The 14,655-nt window shown below is 34.9% G+C and overlaps 3 protein-coding genes across 6 annotated transcripts; 1 reads left to right on the top strand and 2 right to left on the bottom strand.

Annotated features, from left to right (window-relative positions):
* Positions 1 to 628: 628 nt before the first annotated feature.
* LOC148210570 (uncharacterized) lies at positions 629 to 3,758 on the top strand. Of its 2 annotated transcripts, none has more exons than XM_088124810.1 (6): positions 629 to 778; positions 1,656 to 1,785; positions 2,296 to 2,369; positions 2,444 to 2,547; positions 2,731 to 2,796; positions 3,207 to 3,758. In XM_088124810.1, the coding sequence occupies exons 2-6, from the start codon at positions 1,721 to 1,723 to the stop codon at positions 3,465 to 3,467; spliced, it is 570 nt and encodes a 189-aa protein (XP_087980936.1). In that variant the 5' UTR covers positions 629 to 778; positions 1,656 to 1,720; the 3' UTR covers positions 3,468 to 3,758. The 2 variants fall into 2 exon arrangements, with proteins under 2 accessions (XP_087980936.1, XP_087980937.1); XM_088124811.1 differs by lacking the exon at positions 629 to 778 and adding an exon at positions 1,443 to 1,561.
* LOC111007116 (uncharacterized) lies at positions 3,682 to 7,608 on the bottom strand. 2 transcript variants are annotated; one of them, XM_022279315.2, is made up of 6 exons: positions 7,292 to 7,608; positions 6,548 to 6,787; positions 6,289 to 6,462; positions 6,084 to 6,190; positions 5,090 to 5,409; positions 3,682 to 4,480 (listed from the first exon to the last, which is right to left on the bottom strand). In XM_022279315.2, the coding sequence occupies exons 1-6, from the start codon at positions 7,412 to 7,414 to the stop codon at positions 3,873 to 3,875; spliced, it is 1,572 nt and encodes a 523-aa protein (XP_022135007.2). In that variant the 5' UTR covers positions 7,415 to 7,608; the 3' UTR covers positions 3,682 to 3,872. The 2 variants fall into 2 exon arrangements, with proteins under 2 accessions (XP_022135007.2, XP_022135008.2); XM_022279316.2 differs by having other exon boundaries at positions 6,613 to 6,787; positions 7,292 to 7,607.
* Positions 7,609 to 10,000: 2,392 nt separating this feature from the next.
* Positions 10,001 to 12,755, bottom strand: PRPL35 (Ribosomal protein L35). Of its 2 annotated transcripts, none has more exons than XM_022279866.2 (3): positions 12,385 to 12,752; positions 11,959 to 12,075; positions 10,001 to 10,232 (listed from the first exon to the last, which is right to left on the bottom strand). In XM_022279866.2, exons 1-3 carry the CDS (start codon positions 12,646 to 12,648, stop codon positions 10,155 to 10,157), a joined length of 459 nt encoding a protein of 152 aa, XP_022135558.1. In that variant the 5' UTR covers positions 12,649 to 12,752; the 3' UTR covers positions 10,001 to 10,154. The 2 variants fall into 2 exon arrangements, with proteins under 2 accessions (XP_022135558.1, XP_022135559.1); XM_022279867.2 differs by lacking the exon at positions 10,001 to 10,232 and adding an exon at positions 11,023 to 11,167 and having other exon boundaries at positions 12,385 to 12,755.
* Between the last annotated feature and the right edge of the window lie 1,900 nt (positions 12,756 to 14,655).

Here is a 14,655-nt window from a genome sequence, read left to right as displayed (position 1 = left end):
ATTCAAATATATAGTTTTAATTAAATATGTGATATTGAATTAAAGGTTAAATAATTAATTATTAATTTATTTAATTAATTTATTTATTATCCTATATTCAAAAGATTATATCGTTAGATTTTGAATTTTCTGAGGGGAAGATATTTTATATTCAAAATATAAGATATTCTAATAGGGTTAGATTTTCTCTCTATATAAATATAATAATAGGCTAGGCTGAACCTAGAAAGATGAAAAACCTAAAGTTTGAAACCTCTCAACTCTCTTATTCGATTCCAAGAAAGATCAAGTTGTCAATCTTCAAAAATAAGGTAAAATCCAATATTCTTTATTATTGTTTTATATTTTTTTGTGTTTTAAATTTAAAAAAAAATTCCAGAATACGATGTACTGATAAGAGATTCAGATCCAAATGAAATAATAGATAAAATACGAATATTTGAATTCGTAAGAAATTTACTCGAAAGAGAAATTCATAAACGATAGAGCGTAATTTTTATAAAGTTGTTACCAAGACATACATGCAGACGCATCGCTCCGGTTGAACCGAAATCATCCGGTTTACGCGAAACCGGAAAAAATCGATCCGATGATCAGGAGTATGCTATTCCTATAATGTTACTCAAGGCCCAGTCCGCTTTTTCTTCCGGTTTCCGATCCCTGTTCCGATGTCTTCAATGGCTGTCTCTCACTCCGCGCCTTTCTTCTTCGCAGAATCAGCGCTCGTTCCAGGGCCTAGCTCCATTGCTGAGGATCTAAAACCTTCACTGCTCTTCAGGTATTCAAATCTTTTTAGATACCTAAGCTAGATTCTGTTGTATTGTTTGAGTCGGATTGTGAACTAGGCAGTTTCTCTGTTTCCTTCGCTTTGCAACATTTGGAACATACGCATTGAATGTACTCGGAGCTGTTTTATGCTTGTATTTGTGTTGCAGATGTTTCTCTTTTGAGTGTACACTTATGATTTTTCTCCGAAATCTATTTAACTGTCAATTTTTCACATACTTCGCATTTGTAATTTGTTAATGATCGTGTAATGTAAACATCGAGGAAGATAATGCGAGACTCATGGTGTGGCGAAATCTTCATACACAGACTACACTAAACAAAATCTTGGACCCATTTAATCCCGGTCGACCAGCTATTATAGACCTCTAGCTCTTGCTCCCATTCCGTCCTATCCTGTTTACGTAATGAATCAGTTCTCGGATGAGATTATGATAGGATTACCATTAGGATAGGTTGGGGATATTATTACAGTAGTAAGGTTATATTAGTAATTAGGATAGAGAGTTTGGTGGTAAATAAAGTGAGGGAGAAAGGATGAAATTAGGTAATTAGTTTGTATGTTTTATTCTGGAGTAGGGGAGGGTCGAAATACCTCAAGTTACTTGGAGACACGGTAGTTTAGTTCATTTCCAAACTGCCAAACATACTTGCCTGTCTATCAGTTGTTTAAAGATCATAATATACCATGGGCATCTCTTTCTCTGCAATATTGTACCGGTCTCATCTGGTGGATGTGCTTTAGAATCTGCGCATGAAAGAATATCAATCTTCAGTATTTCTCGAAAACCATTTGTGCACAATGCCAGTATTACACATTTGGGTTTAGTGTCTTGAAAGCCACATCAATTTGTTGGTCTTTTTTGCAGGTTTGACCTTACAAGCGAGTGAATTATAGAAAGGGAAAGAGAAAAAAAGCTGAAAAGCAACAATAATGGTATTCTCCAGTAGTAATCCTCATAGTAAGGAAATCGCTATCCGGAAGAGGATTGCTAGCATGTAAGACTCTGTTTCTCTCACTTGTCCTTCCCACTCTTAACGTTTTTTAAAACCATGTGTGCATACTGTAGCAACATGTTACAGCCATTATCATACAATTGGCATCTATGATTGAAGTGTGTGTCTGAAGTTGGGGTTGTAAAGGTTTACACGTCTTCAGATGCTTCTACAGAGTGAAGTAAAAGGAACCAATAGGCATTTAGTTTTCAATAATTACATTGGTTTTCTGGCGAACAAAAAGTCCTATTTTAAGGGCTCAAACCTCCATCTAATGTGAGTAGGAAAAAGATATATGTGACAGTTGATTCATTGGATAAAAGTTTTAATTAATGATTGAATTGATTATTTTTATCGTGTACATGTCATTGAATTGCTTCTTGTTCTGAGATTATTGAGTTGCTTTTCGCTCTTGGATTAGTGAGTTTGCTTATTGAGTTGCTTATTGATCTTGGTGTTCTACTTGAAAATTTATTAAACGTCTGTAGTGTTGTTGGTATTCCTATTTTATAGATTCAACAAGAGAGAAGATGATTTCTCATCCCTGAGAGAGTACAATGATTATCTGGAAGAAGTGGAGGACATGAGTACGTCCTTTTAGTATTGTTACTGAATTTCTTTAGCTAGAATAAAAAGTTGATTAGAAAACTTTATTTTGCAGCTTTTAACTTGATTGAAGGCATAGATGTTCAAGCCATCGAAGCAAAAATTGCTAGGTATCAAGAAGAAAATGCTGAACAAATAATGATCAACCGAGCTCGCAAGGTACCTGGAGTATTCCTCCTAATGTATAAACTGTTAATTTCTTATCCTTTAGCCCCAAATTGGGAATTTTGGCGCTTAAACACTATTTTTATTTTTGCTTCAGACATAACTGCCCCTTGAACTCCTTAGTTATGGTTAACAGTTCACTGAAAGTTTAATGACACTTGTTAAACTACTTGATAGGCTGAAGAATATGCTGCAGCCCTTGCAGCAAGCAAGGGAATTCCTGCACAAGCAGATAATGATGGGGTGAGCACGTTTTTCCTCATTATAATTGCTCATACTTTTTCTGTCATTGTTCTTATCCATTTTTCCATTGCTCAACAGCATTTTTAATAATGCTTCCCCATAAAATGAAGAATTTTGCATTGTCTTCTGAATCCATTCTAGTCGAAATATTGTAAAGTATCATCTGACTTACCATGGTTAATCAAGCTCAATTTTTTGCATCATTAATCCAAGGTAGTTGGTGTCAATATGCTTTTATAAGTAACACTTCCCCAGACCCAATCCTTTGAGTCGTGAACTCTTGTATTTGGCATCCAAAGAGATAAAAAGTTAACAGAAGATTATAACATGACACTTGATGTTTCTTTGAGAAAGACTTGGGACAGAAGGACCGAACTGTTCGTATAATTTTAAATTAATTGTCGTTGCAGGGTGCGGACCAAAGTTTTCAAGCAGGAATAGCCACAGGTGCACAAGGTCAATACGCACCTACATTTGCTGGAGGGCAGCCACGACCCACAGGCCAACCTGTGCCTCTGGGTGGTGGTCCTGACATGCAGGGCTATGGGCTTGACGATGAGGAAATGTTGAGGCTCAGAGCGGAGCGAGGTGGAAGGGCTGGCGGGTGGAGCGTAGAGTTCAGCAGGAAGCGTGCACTTGAAGAAGCGTTCGGAAGTATTTGGATATGTTGAGTTCTTACTTATCAGAATGCAATATGATTTTGGCACCTTGTGACAATCTTAGCTTGTAAAAGAATGAGTCTGAATAGTAACATATAAGAACTTCTTAGGAGAAGTAATCAATATATCATTTGTAATTTTAAGTCAGTTTTAAATTGCACGTAATTTTGAATTCAGACGAGGCTCTCTGTAAATTATTGTCCAGAGAGCACCAAAAGGTTAAAAATAGCGGAACTGGAGCTATCATTCGACCTTTACTGTATAATACCCATTCTGTGTACAACGTACGTGTTTTATGGTCAACTGTGGGCTATGAACCTAATAAAAGAATTTTTACACGTAGAGATTCTGTTTCCAGAATCTCCATACTTCTCAAGCAATGAAGACGCAAGAATCTTAAAATTAGCTTGAAGCTAATTAATCTTGACCTTCATCACCATCTGAAATGTTAAACAAGAACTTTGGGAGCGACGCAATTTGAGGAAGATGCAACAGCAAATCCCCAAATGAATCTTTCCTTGACATAGCTGCTGGTGTTTGTTTGCTTACGGAGACATCCTTTGTTTCCTCAGGGTGAAGATGAACCTTAATATGACCTCCCATATTCTTGTCATCCTTCAACTCCGCAGCATTCTTAAGCTGAAAATCTTCTTTGTGGTTGGGTGCTCCGACACAGCTTTTGCTACTGGTTTGAAAACTTTGAACTGCAGCAGGTTCTTTCAAAAGGCAACAGAGAGAATCGACTCTCGACATAAGTTTTACCTCATCAGAAGCTGCTGATGATTGATTGTCGTTGAGCAAGTAAAGCGCAATTTCATCCAGCATGTTTTGATATTCCGAACCACCATCAACAAACGGCAAATTTGTGGAAGCCATTTGTTCTGTAATATGATGTCCGATATGGTTTACGAGGTCACTCATCGACATAGATGGATGGAGCCCTGGAACCTTAATCTGTTCCCAGTTTCTTGGCTCGCAGGTAACTTTCGTACTTCTATTCTCTTCAATCTCATGTGTATCCATCACTAACACAAGAAAGGTAATGGGTGAGATCGACCAAAGAATAACCTTGCTACAGAGAACAGAAATATGGTTTCATAATCTTCCAAAACACATTCTCAAACTAGCATCAATTTACTTTCAAAAATAGGGGATTGTAAATGAAAAGGAACAAAGAAATTATGAAAATCTGGAGGATACTCCAAAGAAGCTTCAGTAAAAATGGAAACTGCAAATGTAATATTCTTGAATTCTAGTTAATTTTACCAAATACAGAGGTCTAGGATGGTATGGTCATGAACATGCTTTTGAAAATTCAAGGATAATTTTATCGACATGTCGTGGGTAGCCTGACAATTTAAAAGCATCCAGCATGCTATAACACCAATATACCCAGCACCCATATATATGACTAATAACTCCAACAATTTAAAAGCATCAAGCATGCTATAACACCAATATACCCAGCACAACTCCAATTTCACCATCGCGTAGAAAACACAGAAAGGGAGAGAAGAAGCAGCATATATTAACTTTGGCTTCATCATATTCTGCCTCTACCATAAAATAGATGGCAGTTAGGTAATGAAGATGATCACGTTTAATGTGTAAAACAACTCACTAGCCCATCGTACCTGAACTAGGGGAAGGAACCTCCAAGGTGCACGGTTCGAGCACCATCTGGGGAGAAGTCTGTTCTATCTTCAATGATGATGCAACAGATGGTGAAGCAACACCCTGGAAAGTAGGAAGTCGAATTACAGACTCTGCTCGCTCCAAACCATGGTTGCTGGCTTGCTCCAAGGTAGTAAAAACAGAGGCTTTTGGTTCAAAATATGGAGAACCTAACACAATTTCCGGCTGTTGGCTTAAGAAGTTAAGGTGCGAGTCACATTGGATGAGCTTTTCAAAATGCTTGTTTAGCAGCCCTTGTGGACATTGCAGAAAATGCTGCCTGAACACACAGGTCAAATTTACATAAATATAATGTTCATATCAGTTCTAGCAAAATTACAGGACAGGTGTGAGAATGACCACACCTAGCTATCTTCTTAAGGTGAAGGTATGCTCGAGTAATTACAAAATATTCTTCTCATGCATATTTTATCCATCGAATAATAGGGTAAAGAATGAAATTAGGTAAATTTTCTTAGCACAAGGGGGAAAAACACTTCAATGTAACATGACCGAGCAATTGAGATGTAACACTAATAGTCTTCAAATATGAAAATTTCACATATCCATATCAAAAAGTAATGCAGAAAAATCTCATGGCTAACATAAAAGTTTGTATAGATCTAAGGAGAATTGGTCGTACATGTGCTAGCACAACATGGACCAAAAAAGTTTTGGGCATCACTGTCTTTTACGAGGTGAGAAAATAGTCCAAAAGAAAATTCCAAAACAGTAAATCCAAGTCAACCACAATGGGCAAGTAATTCAAATTCAAAAATAGGCACGTGAAGACAGATATGAATGTACCTTCAAATAAAAATAAATAAGAAACATCAACTACTTTTCAGTTTTCAGTACAGTATTATCCAGCATTATAAATTCTAAACCTGAAAACCCAACCATCATCCTTGATCCCAACGCTGAAGAAAATTAAGTGAGAAATTGAAGATTTACCTCCGCATGCTGGCCTCACCATCCGTAAAGTCAGCTGTTGCCTGCCACAAAGTGTGCTTCCTTGGTTGAGGGTTGGTCTCCCTGAAGAAAAGAGGCCATCTAGACAGCTGCATTAACCAAGCACACCAATATGTATGTAAATCATTAACCCAAAGTAGCAGTAATTCCATAAACTGATGTCCATAAATAATGATGGAGTCAATACCACAACATTTAGTGTACCAGGTCCATCATCAGGACAATTTGCTTTTAAAGCCATAATATCTGACCATTGTATTTCTATTTTACTTTTGAGTCCACCCTCGAGGATTTCCCAGACAAGCTTATGCTTAGCATAGTAACACTTTGCCACTAAATCACCTTCATACCTTGATTTGTACTGCCATCATAAAACGAGTCAGTTGACACATGCTTTACAAGCCCAGTAATAGTAGGACACAAGTATCTAATATTTTAATAAAGACCTCCCAACGTCCAATCTTTAAAAGTGAAGCTGGGAAGTTTGAAGCCTTTAGTTTCTCAGTGGTACCCGGCATGGTAGCGTCCTTGATTTCTTTTTTAACCAGAAAGTCAAAATTTTCACTGTTTGAAGCTCCAGCTGTGGACGCACTCCCATGTGAGAGTTTCATTTGAATTAGATCCAACAGGGACGGGCTCTTCCTTAGCGTCAAACCCAGAGGACTAGGTTCATCAAATGGATTGTTCTGCAAATAAGTTGCAGGTAATGAGTCAGGTCCCGAAATTGACTGCTAATTCATAGGCAACACTAATACTAATTAACTATCCCATAAACTCAGTCAAAGTTCAAAACAAATCAATTTCATTAAACAACTTCTACTTCAGAAAGTACCATCAAATATTTCGTTCTCGCTTACTCAATCAACATTTCACAGTGATAATACAATGAAGGAACTAAAAATTTTCCAATAAAAGTGGAAGCGAGAAGCCGCCTCAGACTATGTAACTATTCACTTCTCATCCAAATCCAAATAAACCGAATACAAAAATAGCCAATACTAATAACCTCATATACATTCAACTCAAGTAGTCTGATTACGACCTAAAAATGGTTAAATGGTTGCATGAGTTGGAAATGGCAAGCTAAAATTAAAAAGTCGGTTCGCTAAATCAATAATTTGAAAACAACGGCCACGAACAATTTCTTATTCGCTCCAGGCAACTAAATAGAATCATAACGGATCAAATACCTGATGAAAATCCGGCTTGAATCGCTTGTCCAAGCGACCGTGCCCTTCTTCAAAAGAATCATCACAATCCCGCTTCACCGCCGATTTTTCGGGGCACAACGCCATGTTAGAATTCACAACCATTGAAATTCTTAGCTACGAATACGCAATGAGACGACGCTTCGACAGAAAGGAGGAGGAGAAATCTAAGGAGGAGAAATTTATGAACCCTAGAATAAATAAAGGAAAGAGCGGAAGTCCTCATCGGTGCTTGGCGGCGAAGAAGACCCGCTGGTTTCAACACGTGCCGCATTGGAACTCCCACGTACCTGGGTCTTGATCGAGCCAAGCAGAAGTGAAATTACTGAAATAGTACTGTCGTATAGGGGCGGAGATTGGCGGGAAGGTGGGGGTAGAGTTGTAAATTCAATATCCGCTCGATGGCTGACACGTAGGGATTGCGTAAACAAAAGATGACGGCGGCGGCGATGGCGGCGGCGACGAGTGGATGGTTTTTAAAGTAAACGTGGCAGACGAGCGGAGAGTTCTGTTAGGTATGAATCAACTGGATTCCAATCATTATTAAAAACCATTTTATCCTTTATTTTATACTTTTGGACATTTCTAAACTTTTTTTTTTTGACATCTTATTTTTATTCTTTTTTACTTTCTAGAATTTTAAAATATGTGTTGGAGGAAGATTTGAGCATACACATGACGTGAGATGAGTGGATGCAAAATGTGACATGTGACTTATAGATACCACAAGAAAATGTCCAAGTGTGCACTTTTCGGCTCATCCGTCTCACTGAGTCGAATCCTTTCAGTGGTCGAGCCGAACAAGCTTGCTCATAATCGTGTTCTCATGTCATTGGTTGAACCGATCAGCTTACCTCAGCTCGGTCACACGTCCGACACACTCCACGATAACACGCAGCGTTTCACGGTAACCTTAAAGAGCCGTTGATGTCTTGTTGGAAACGCTGTCGGGGTCTTCGCCTGTAAATAGAACAATTCCGTTCATTTAGAGGTACGTGAACATTTCGATTCTCTATCGATTTAGTTCAGACTTTCATTAACTTTGGCATTAGAGTGCTGACTCTGTTTTGTAGGTCTTCTACGTGACATTCTAAGCTTACTGTCTAGATCATCCCATCCGAGCCGACATTCATGGAGTTTAACGATTTTCTAATTCAACAATATCTATCTCAGTTATTTGCGAAAATTCAATAATCAATGAATTTTAAAATTTATTTGACGGAACCTTAGACTCCAAAAAAAAATGGAAAAATGAATCCTCACAGTTAAAAGTATATAAACTTTTACAAATAAATAAATGATGTAGGTTTACGAAACTTCTTACCCAAAGAAAATGCTAAATTAGAAATAGATAAAATAGAAAATTTTCTCTTATAATTTAAAAAACTTATTGTGAATAGTCTTTTCGACTATAAAGATGGAATCCTCCATTTAGATAGGTGAAGAATGATAAATTTGAAAATGTAGTTAGAAAAAAGAAAGTAAAATAATAATATAAAAATGAATACATAAGAAAAAAACAATAAGATATAAGGTAAGGTTGCACCATCTCCTACATATTTAATACTTTTTTCCAGAACATATTAAATACTTTATGCTTCAAAAACGTTACAAATATCCGCCACATGTCAAACTAAACCTAACTCAAACAGGTTAAGGCATTTATATCCAATAAAAAAGTAGTGAGTTCGAAATCACATCCTATATATTGTACTCTAAAAGAAATTAAAAAGAAAAAAGTCAGATTATTTTTATATATTAAAAGTGTTTTAGTTTTAACTTCATGTATTTTATCGAAAAATTTGAACACTTAATTTTGTTGTAGATTTTAGTATAAAATTTTATAGTTCATCCAGAACTACACTCGAACAAATTTTATTAATTTTTTTAGTACAGTAAATTTATTAGATTAGTTTAAAAGGATATTTCATTATTCGGTCAATGTAGCCTCATTTATAGCTATTTCATGCGTCAGTTATATGTTGAAGACACCATCAATAATTATTTTCAAAATAAGAATGTCGTGGAACATACTCAAAAACGAAATAAGCTTGACTCGACCACAATAAGGAAAGTGATGCCTCATAGTCACAATTTTAAGCCTCATAGTCACAATTTTAACCTAAAATAAATATGCTCAAGCTTGGCCAGCCTTGCTTATCTGTCCCGATCTAGAAGCAGTGATTATGATTTATTTTTTAGTATATACTTTCAAAACATTCACTTGCTCCTGAAACTTTCATTTTTTTTTTTCACTTTAACCCTTATATTTGTAAAACATATGTTTTAGGTCCCTTTAAGCAAAATTTGGACACAAATTTCATTATAAAATGAAAACTTTTGATTATAAAATCATTGTTATATGTACTAAGAAAAAACCAAACTCATAGCTATATACAACAAATTATGATGGAAAGAAATGAGATAAAAAAAAATGAAGGGACCAAAATAGTCGTTTTTTTCCCTTATAAATATAGGGATCTACACGAACGTTTTGAAAGTACAGATACTAAAAAACAAAAATCAGAAGTATAGGGACAAAAATGTATATATACTAAAGTGAACAAAAGTCCAATGACCAAATCAGTATTTAAACCTATTTTATAATAAAGCACCTTTGTCTGTATTATTATTGGTTAAACACATCTCCATTGGGTAGCCTGCCAAGTTAGCAAATAGAGGGGAAGACAATTTAAAGAAGGAACTAACTGATGGAATAAATCAGGCAAATAATTCTGTAAAAGCAATCAAACTTTGCCCTTTGATGAGTTTTGGGTACTGAAAATCATTTGGTTACAAAAGAAATGTAAATACAGCCTCCTAATAGGGTGGGTTGCCTTTGCTTCTATTTGGCCTGCCTATTCACCTTCAGGTATGGCAAAGCACCAATCACATTATCATAGTCACTTCGGCTCACTGGGTGCTGTGTTAAGACATAAAAACAAAACGAAAGCAAGCTCAGAAACACAACCAGACAGCATTAAGATTGCATGAGAACAGCATTAAGATTGCATGAGAACTACCAAATTGCCTTCCACAACAAGGTCAAAACCCAGAATTTTGGTATTATGAAACTGGATTGGTTTACTTTGGGCTCGTTTGGTAACGTTTCTGTTTCTCGTTTCTGTTTCTTTATTTTTAATGAAGAAAAGTGTGTTGTATGGTTTCAACCTCCAAGAATTCAAGTATGATAAAACAATATTTTTATTCATGTTTTGGAAAAAATTAGAAATGGGAACAAGAAAAGAGAAACTTGTTTTGATTGTTCCTAAAATTTCTATACAATTGTGAGAATGTTTCCAAAAAAGAAGAAACAAGAAACAAAGTTAGTGGTAAAATACTTAGATTTATTAAGAAAATTAGAAACGAGAAACAAGAAACGGAAATGTTATCAAACGAGCCATTTACTTCTTTATTTATAATTTTTTTTAATAACTGGGAGTTGGAGTTTTGATCCCCTATACCCAGAGGCATCCGCACCTGCCACAAGGCCAGAACTTTAGAGACATCAGGAACTTTTGATATTTTTATTTTTTAGTGAAAGAAACAATTTCATTGATGTATGAAATTACAAAAGCCTCAAAAGAGGGACAGGGACTTTTGATATTAAGTTTACCAGAAGGTTTAAACTTGACATCTCTAGGCCAATATGACTAAGAGATGCCAAAGTCCTTGCCAACCGGACTGTCCCTGGAGGCTTGATGGTTTACTTCATTGACAACAGATTTTCTTCTACGAAGGTTACATTCAACACTACAAGCATTTTCTTATCACATTTTCACCTTCATTTGTTATCATCAACTGATGGAGGGACTGTCAGATCACCTTATATAAGGCTCTGTCCATAACCACAAGAATCTTGTGCATGAATATTGTTGATGTGCACACAAGGCAAGGTTTGAAATTTCACCAAGAAAAAGACAAAAATAAAATCAGAAGACTTAATGAAGGAAGTAACAATCTTGATGGAAACCAAATTTAAACAAAAGGAACAAAAAGAACAAAAAGAACTGCATTTTGATGGTCTCATAAACATCTGAAAAGTCAGCAATCACTACAAGAAATCAACCGGGGAAGTGTCAGCAGAGTACCATGTGTACTAAATTCTGAAGATTCAAAACCAAAGGAATGCTGAAGATCTTTCCTACGACGTGTTTTGTACTTAAGAGTTTCATGGATATATCTCTTGGGCACTTAAGACTTAAGAGTATCAAAACAACACAACGCTTCTTTCCTAAACGGTCTCTGTAACAATCCTCAAGATCACCAACACTGACAGCACTGGGGATTATGAATTAAACCAACTATGACAACCGATGAATAGTTCCACATTAGATCATGCTTCCAGAACGAACTTGATTGAGGTTGAATGCATGTCATTAGTTTACAATATGATTAGGATTAAACCAAGAGATAAAGGAAATTTTCAAATTTCGTAAGGATTCTTTCTAAAACTCGGTTGATAACTAGCATCCACGATTGATAGATCACTTGTCGAGGAATTATACTGATTGGAAACAGTGGCTGCATTGGCTAAACTTCGATCCATTTATATAATACTTCTCCCAAACAAATTCAAGGGTCCAAGTTTTGAAATGCAGCATACAGATACATAATCACAAATACAAAAAGAATCAAAGAGGACATACCATTTTGGAAAGCCGTAATTTCCTCTTTGTATTCTTCTTGTACAGCAAATGCTGCTTTCCAGCTCTCCTCCGAACGATCTTCCCGCGACCCGTCACTCTGAATCGCTTGGCCGAAGCCTATCCAGTAACACCAAACAATTAAATCAGAAGCAAATATAAGAAAATTCCAGAAGGCCAGCAGAATGCTTAAGATATAGAAATAATAGTAACCCTTTCATTAGGCGTCTATAATTGGGTACTTTTAAGGGTATCTTAAATTCAATTTGCAATTGTCGAAACTTGCAGCAATTCGATTGAAAAATGCAACTAAACATAATCAAACGATCGAGAAGACTGAAATTAACTTCAAATTTCATCATAATCCAACCAGAATTGAACCACACAAAAAGATTTCATAGCATACGGAGGAGAGAAACAGCGAGAGACCTTGTGGGTTTTCATTTTATAGCCTTTAGCAGCGACAACAGTGAGAGGAGTATGCACTTGAGAGGTGGGAGCAATATGAAATGACTTCTGAAGGAGAGCGACTCCGAACCCGGAAATGTTGGGGGAAGAACCAAGCCTCAAGGAGTTCACCTTGTTGAACGACGAAGCGAGCCGGACGGAACCATGAGAGACGCGAACCGATGGGCGAGAGCACAATGGGGAAAATCTAAGGCCAAAGGACACTGTCGTCGAAGCAGACGCCATAACTGAAGCTTCGAAGCGCCTCGTCTTTCTTCTGCTTCTTCTTCCTCTTCCTGCCAATCTCTGCCTCAGACACGAACCGCTGAGCGGATAAAGTAAAGCGCTTTTTTTTTTTCTTTTTTTCTTTTTGGATTTATCGATTTCTTTTTTCTGAGGGGAAAAAAAACTGTTATATTACATCAGTATTTTGAAGTTTTTTTTTTAATACTATTTTGAAGTTTATGGTAGGTATACTCTAGTAGTAAAAAAAAATAATAAAAAAAAAAATGATAGGTATACTCTATAGGTTGCAAATTTGCAATTCTGCTTCATTCTTTCAAAAATTGATTCTTAAAATTATTAAAAAAATGTCATTTATGCAACTTTTCTGTTAAAATGAAAATGTGAGGCAGTGTGACATGAATTGGACGATGAATTGTCAAAAAAAGAAAAAAAACAAAGTTACATCTAAAAATATGTGATTTCAATTATGCTCATAGGTTAAGTTTCGACTATACTCTCGTAATTTAAAAGTCTCACTTTAAACTTTTTTTTAATTGTATTAAAAAAATACTTTTTTTAATTATTTAAACCAATTTTTTGTTAGCTTTTCCATTAAAATGGAGATAAATGGTGGTGAGCTGTAAAAAAAATCAAAGGATATCAATCACATTAAAAATAAAGTCATAAGTTTATTTACCTCTCATGTCTCTGACAAAATTTTCAATAGGGTCGAGTTCCGAAAATAAGAAATGCATGTTTGATCCCGTCCTCGATTCTATTTTTCAAATAATTAATATATATTTATTATTCTTTTTTATTTTTTAAATTCTAAAAATAATAAAAACAATTATAAAATCGATAATTTTTCTCGAGAACATCTCAAATTGAAGAACGAGGTGAAGACGAGGATTAAAAATTTTAACGAACATGAGAATGGGAGAGAAAATCCTTACTTATATCCATATATTGTCATCTTTACTTTACATAAATTTTTTTCTTTTTAATATGTATTTTCAATTTTTTAACTTTTTAAAAACAGTTAAAATATATATTGATAATTAATTTCTTACCTCTAAAGATAAAAATTGTTTTTCTCCACCCATCAATCTTTTTTTTTTCTTTTTTTGCCATTGGCACTATTTTGAATGTGATTAAAAAGATAATTTTTTAGCAACTCACTGCCTCGTCACATTTCTATTGTATTTTTAACACAAAAGAGTTTTTTTTAAAACAACTTTAAAAGTTGAGGGCAGATAGGAACTTTTGAAATAATAAGGGTAATTGAAGCATCAATGATATTTTATATAGTTTAACCAACATATATACATATTTGAAAAATATTCACATTTATTCTTTTAGTACAAAAAATGTGGGGCACCGGGTTTCAAACCTCCAAAGCCATAAAAATTCTCTTATACTACAATAATATGTACTACTTTCCTTTATATTATATCGTAATGATATGGGATGCAGTAATATTAAAAAATTATTTATGAAAGAAAATTTATAGGGTAAATAGGAGCATGTACTATCGCAGTACTTGGGTTTTCCTTTCGACTTCAAGGAAAAGAGAAAATGTCATTTACCACCGATTTATGCTTATGTTTTCAAATTAAATTTTATCATGAACTATAGAAATGTGTAAATTTTTACCCTGAATTTTCATCAAATCGCAATTTAAACTTGGATAAGTGTTGTATTTTTCACCTCAAACTTTTACAAGTGTTTTAATTTTTACCTTTTTGATAAATTTTCATTTGAATTATGTTGAAACAAGTATTATCACACGTGTCCAATAAATTACGAAAAAAAAATGTATTTTAAATGAAGAAAGCGATCACTTTAGGTTAAAATTTGTAAGTTTTTCCAAAGTTAGTTAAATATTCTATTTTTTTATCACATTTAATTTTATGCAAAGTTTGATTTTCATTAATTTAATGACTTATTGAATTCTTTTACATTTTTTTAAATTACTATATGAATTATCAAAAAAATTCAATATTGCCACATTTATACAAGTTTAGGGTC

This window comes from Momordica charantia (genome assembly GCF_013281855.1).
Source record: "Momordica charantia cultivar OHB3-1 chromosome 6 unlocalized genomic scaffold, Mcharantia_2.0 BLBB01000006.1, whole genome shotgun sequence".
NCBI classification, from domain to species: Eukaryota; Viridiplantae; Streptophyta; class Magnoliopsida; order Cucurbitales; family Cucurbitaceae; genus Momordica; species Momordica charantia.
This window is presented reverse-complemented; position numbering and strand designations above follow the sequence as displayed.

Coding starts and splice junctions, on each gene's coding strand:
- LOC148210570 (XM_088124810.1), top strand. CDS start 1,721: ATGGTATTCTCCAGTAGTAATCCTCATAGTAAGGAAATCGCTATCCGG. Junction 1,786..2,295: donor CGGAAGAGGATTGCTAGCAT/GTAAGACTCTGT, acceptor CCTATTTTATAG/ATTCAACAAGAGAGAAGATG. Junction 2,548..2,730: donor TGATCAACCGAGCTCGCAAG/GTACCTGGAGTA, acceptor ACTACTTGATAG/GCTGAAGAATATGCTGCAGC.
- LOC111007116 (XM_022279315.2), bottom strand. CDS start 7,414: ATGGTTGTGAATTCTAACATGGCGTTGTGCCCCGAAAAATCGGCGGTG. Junction 6,463..6,547: donor TAAAGATTGGACGTTGGGAG/GTCTTTATTAAA, acceptor TTATGATGGCAG/TACAAATCAAGGTATGAAGG. Junction 6,191..6,288: donor CTGGTACACTAAATGTTGTG/GTATTGACTCCA, acceptor TGGTTAATGCAG/CTGTCTAGATGGCCTCTTTT.
- PRPL35 (XM_022279866.2), bottom strand. CDS start 12,648: ATGGCGTCTGCTTCGACGACAGTGTCCTTTGGCCTTAGATTTTCCCCA. Junction 12,076..12,384: donor ATAAAATGAAAACCCACAAG/GTCTCTCGCTGT, acceptor GTTACTGGATAG/GCTTCGGCCAAGCGATTCAG. Junction 10,233..11,958: donor AATTACGGCTTTCCAAAATG/GTATGTCCTCTT, acceptor GTCTTAACACAG/CACCCAGTGAGCCGAAGTGA.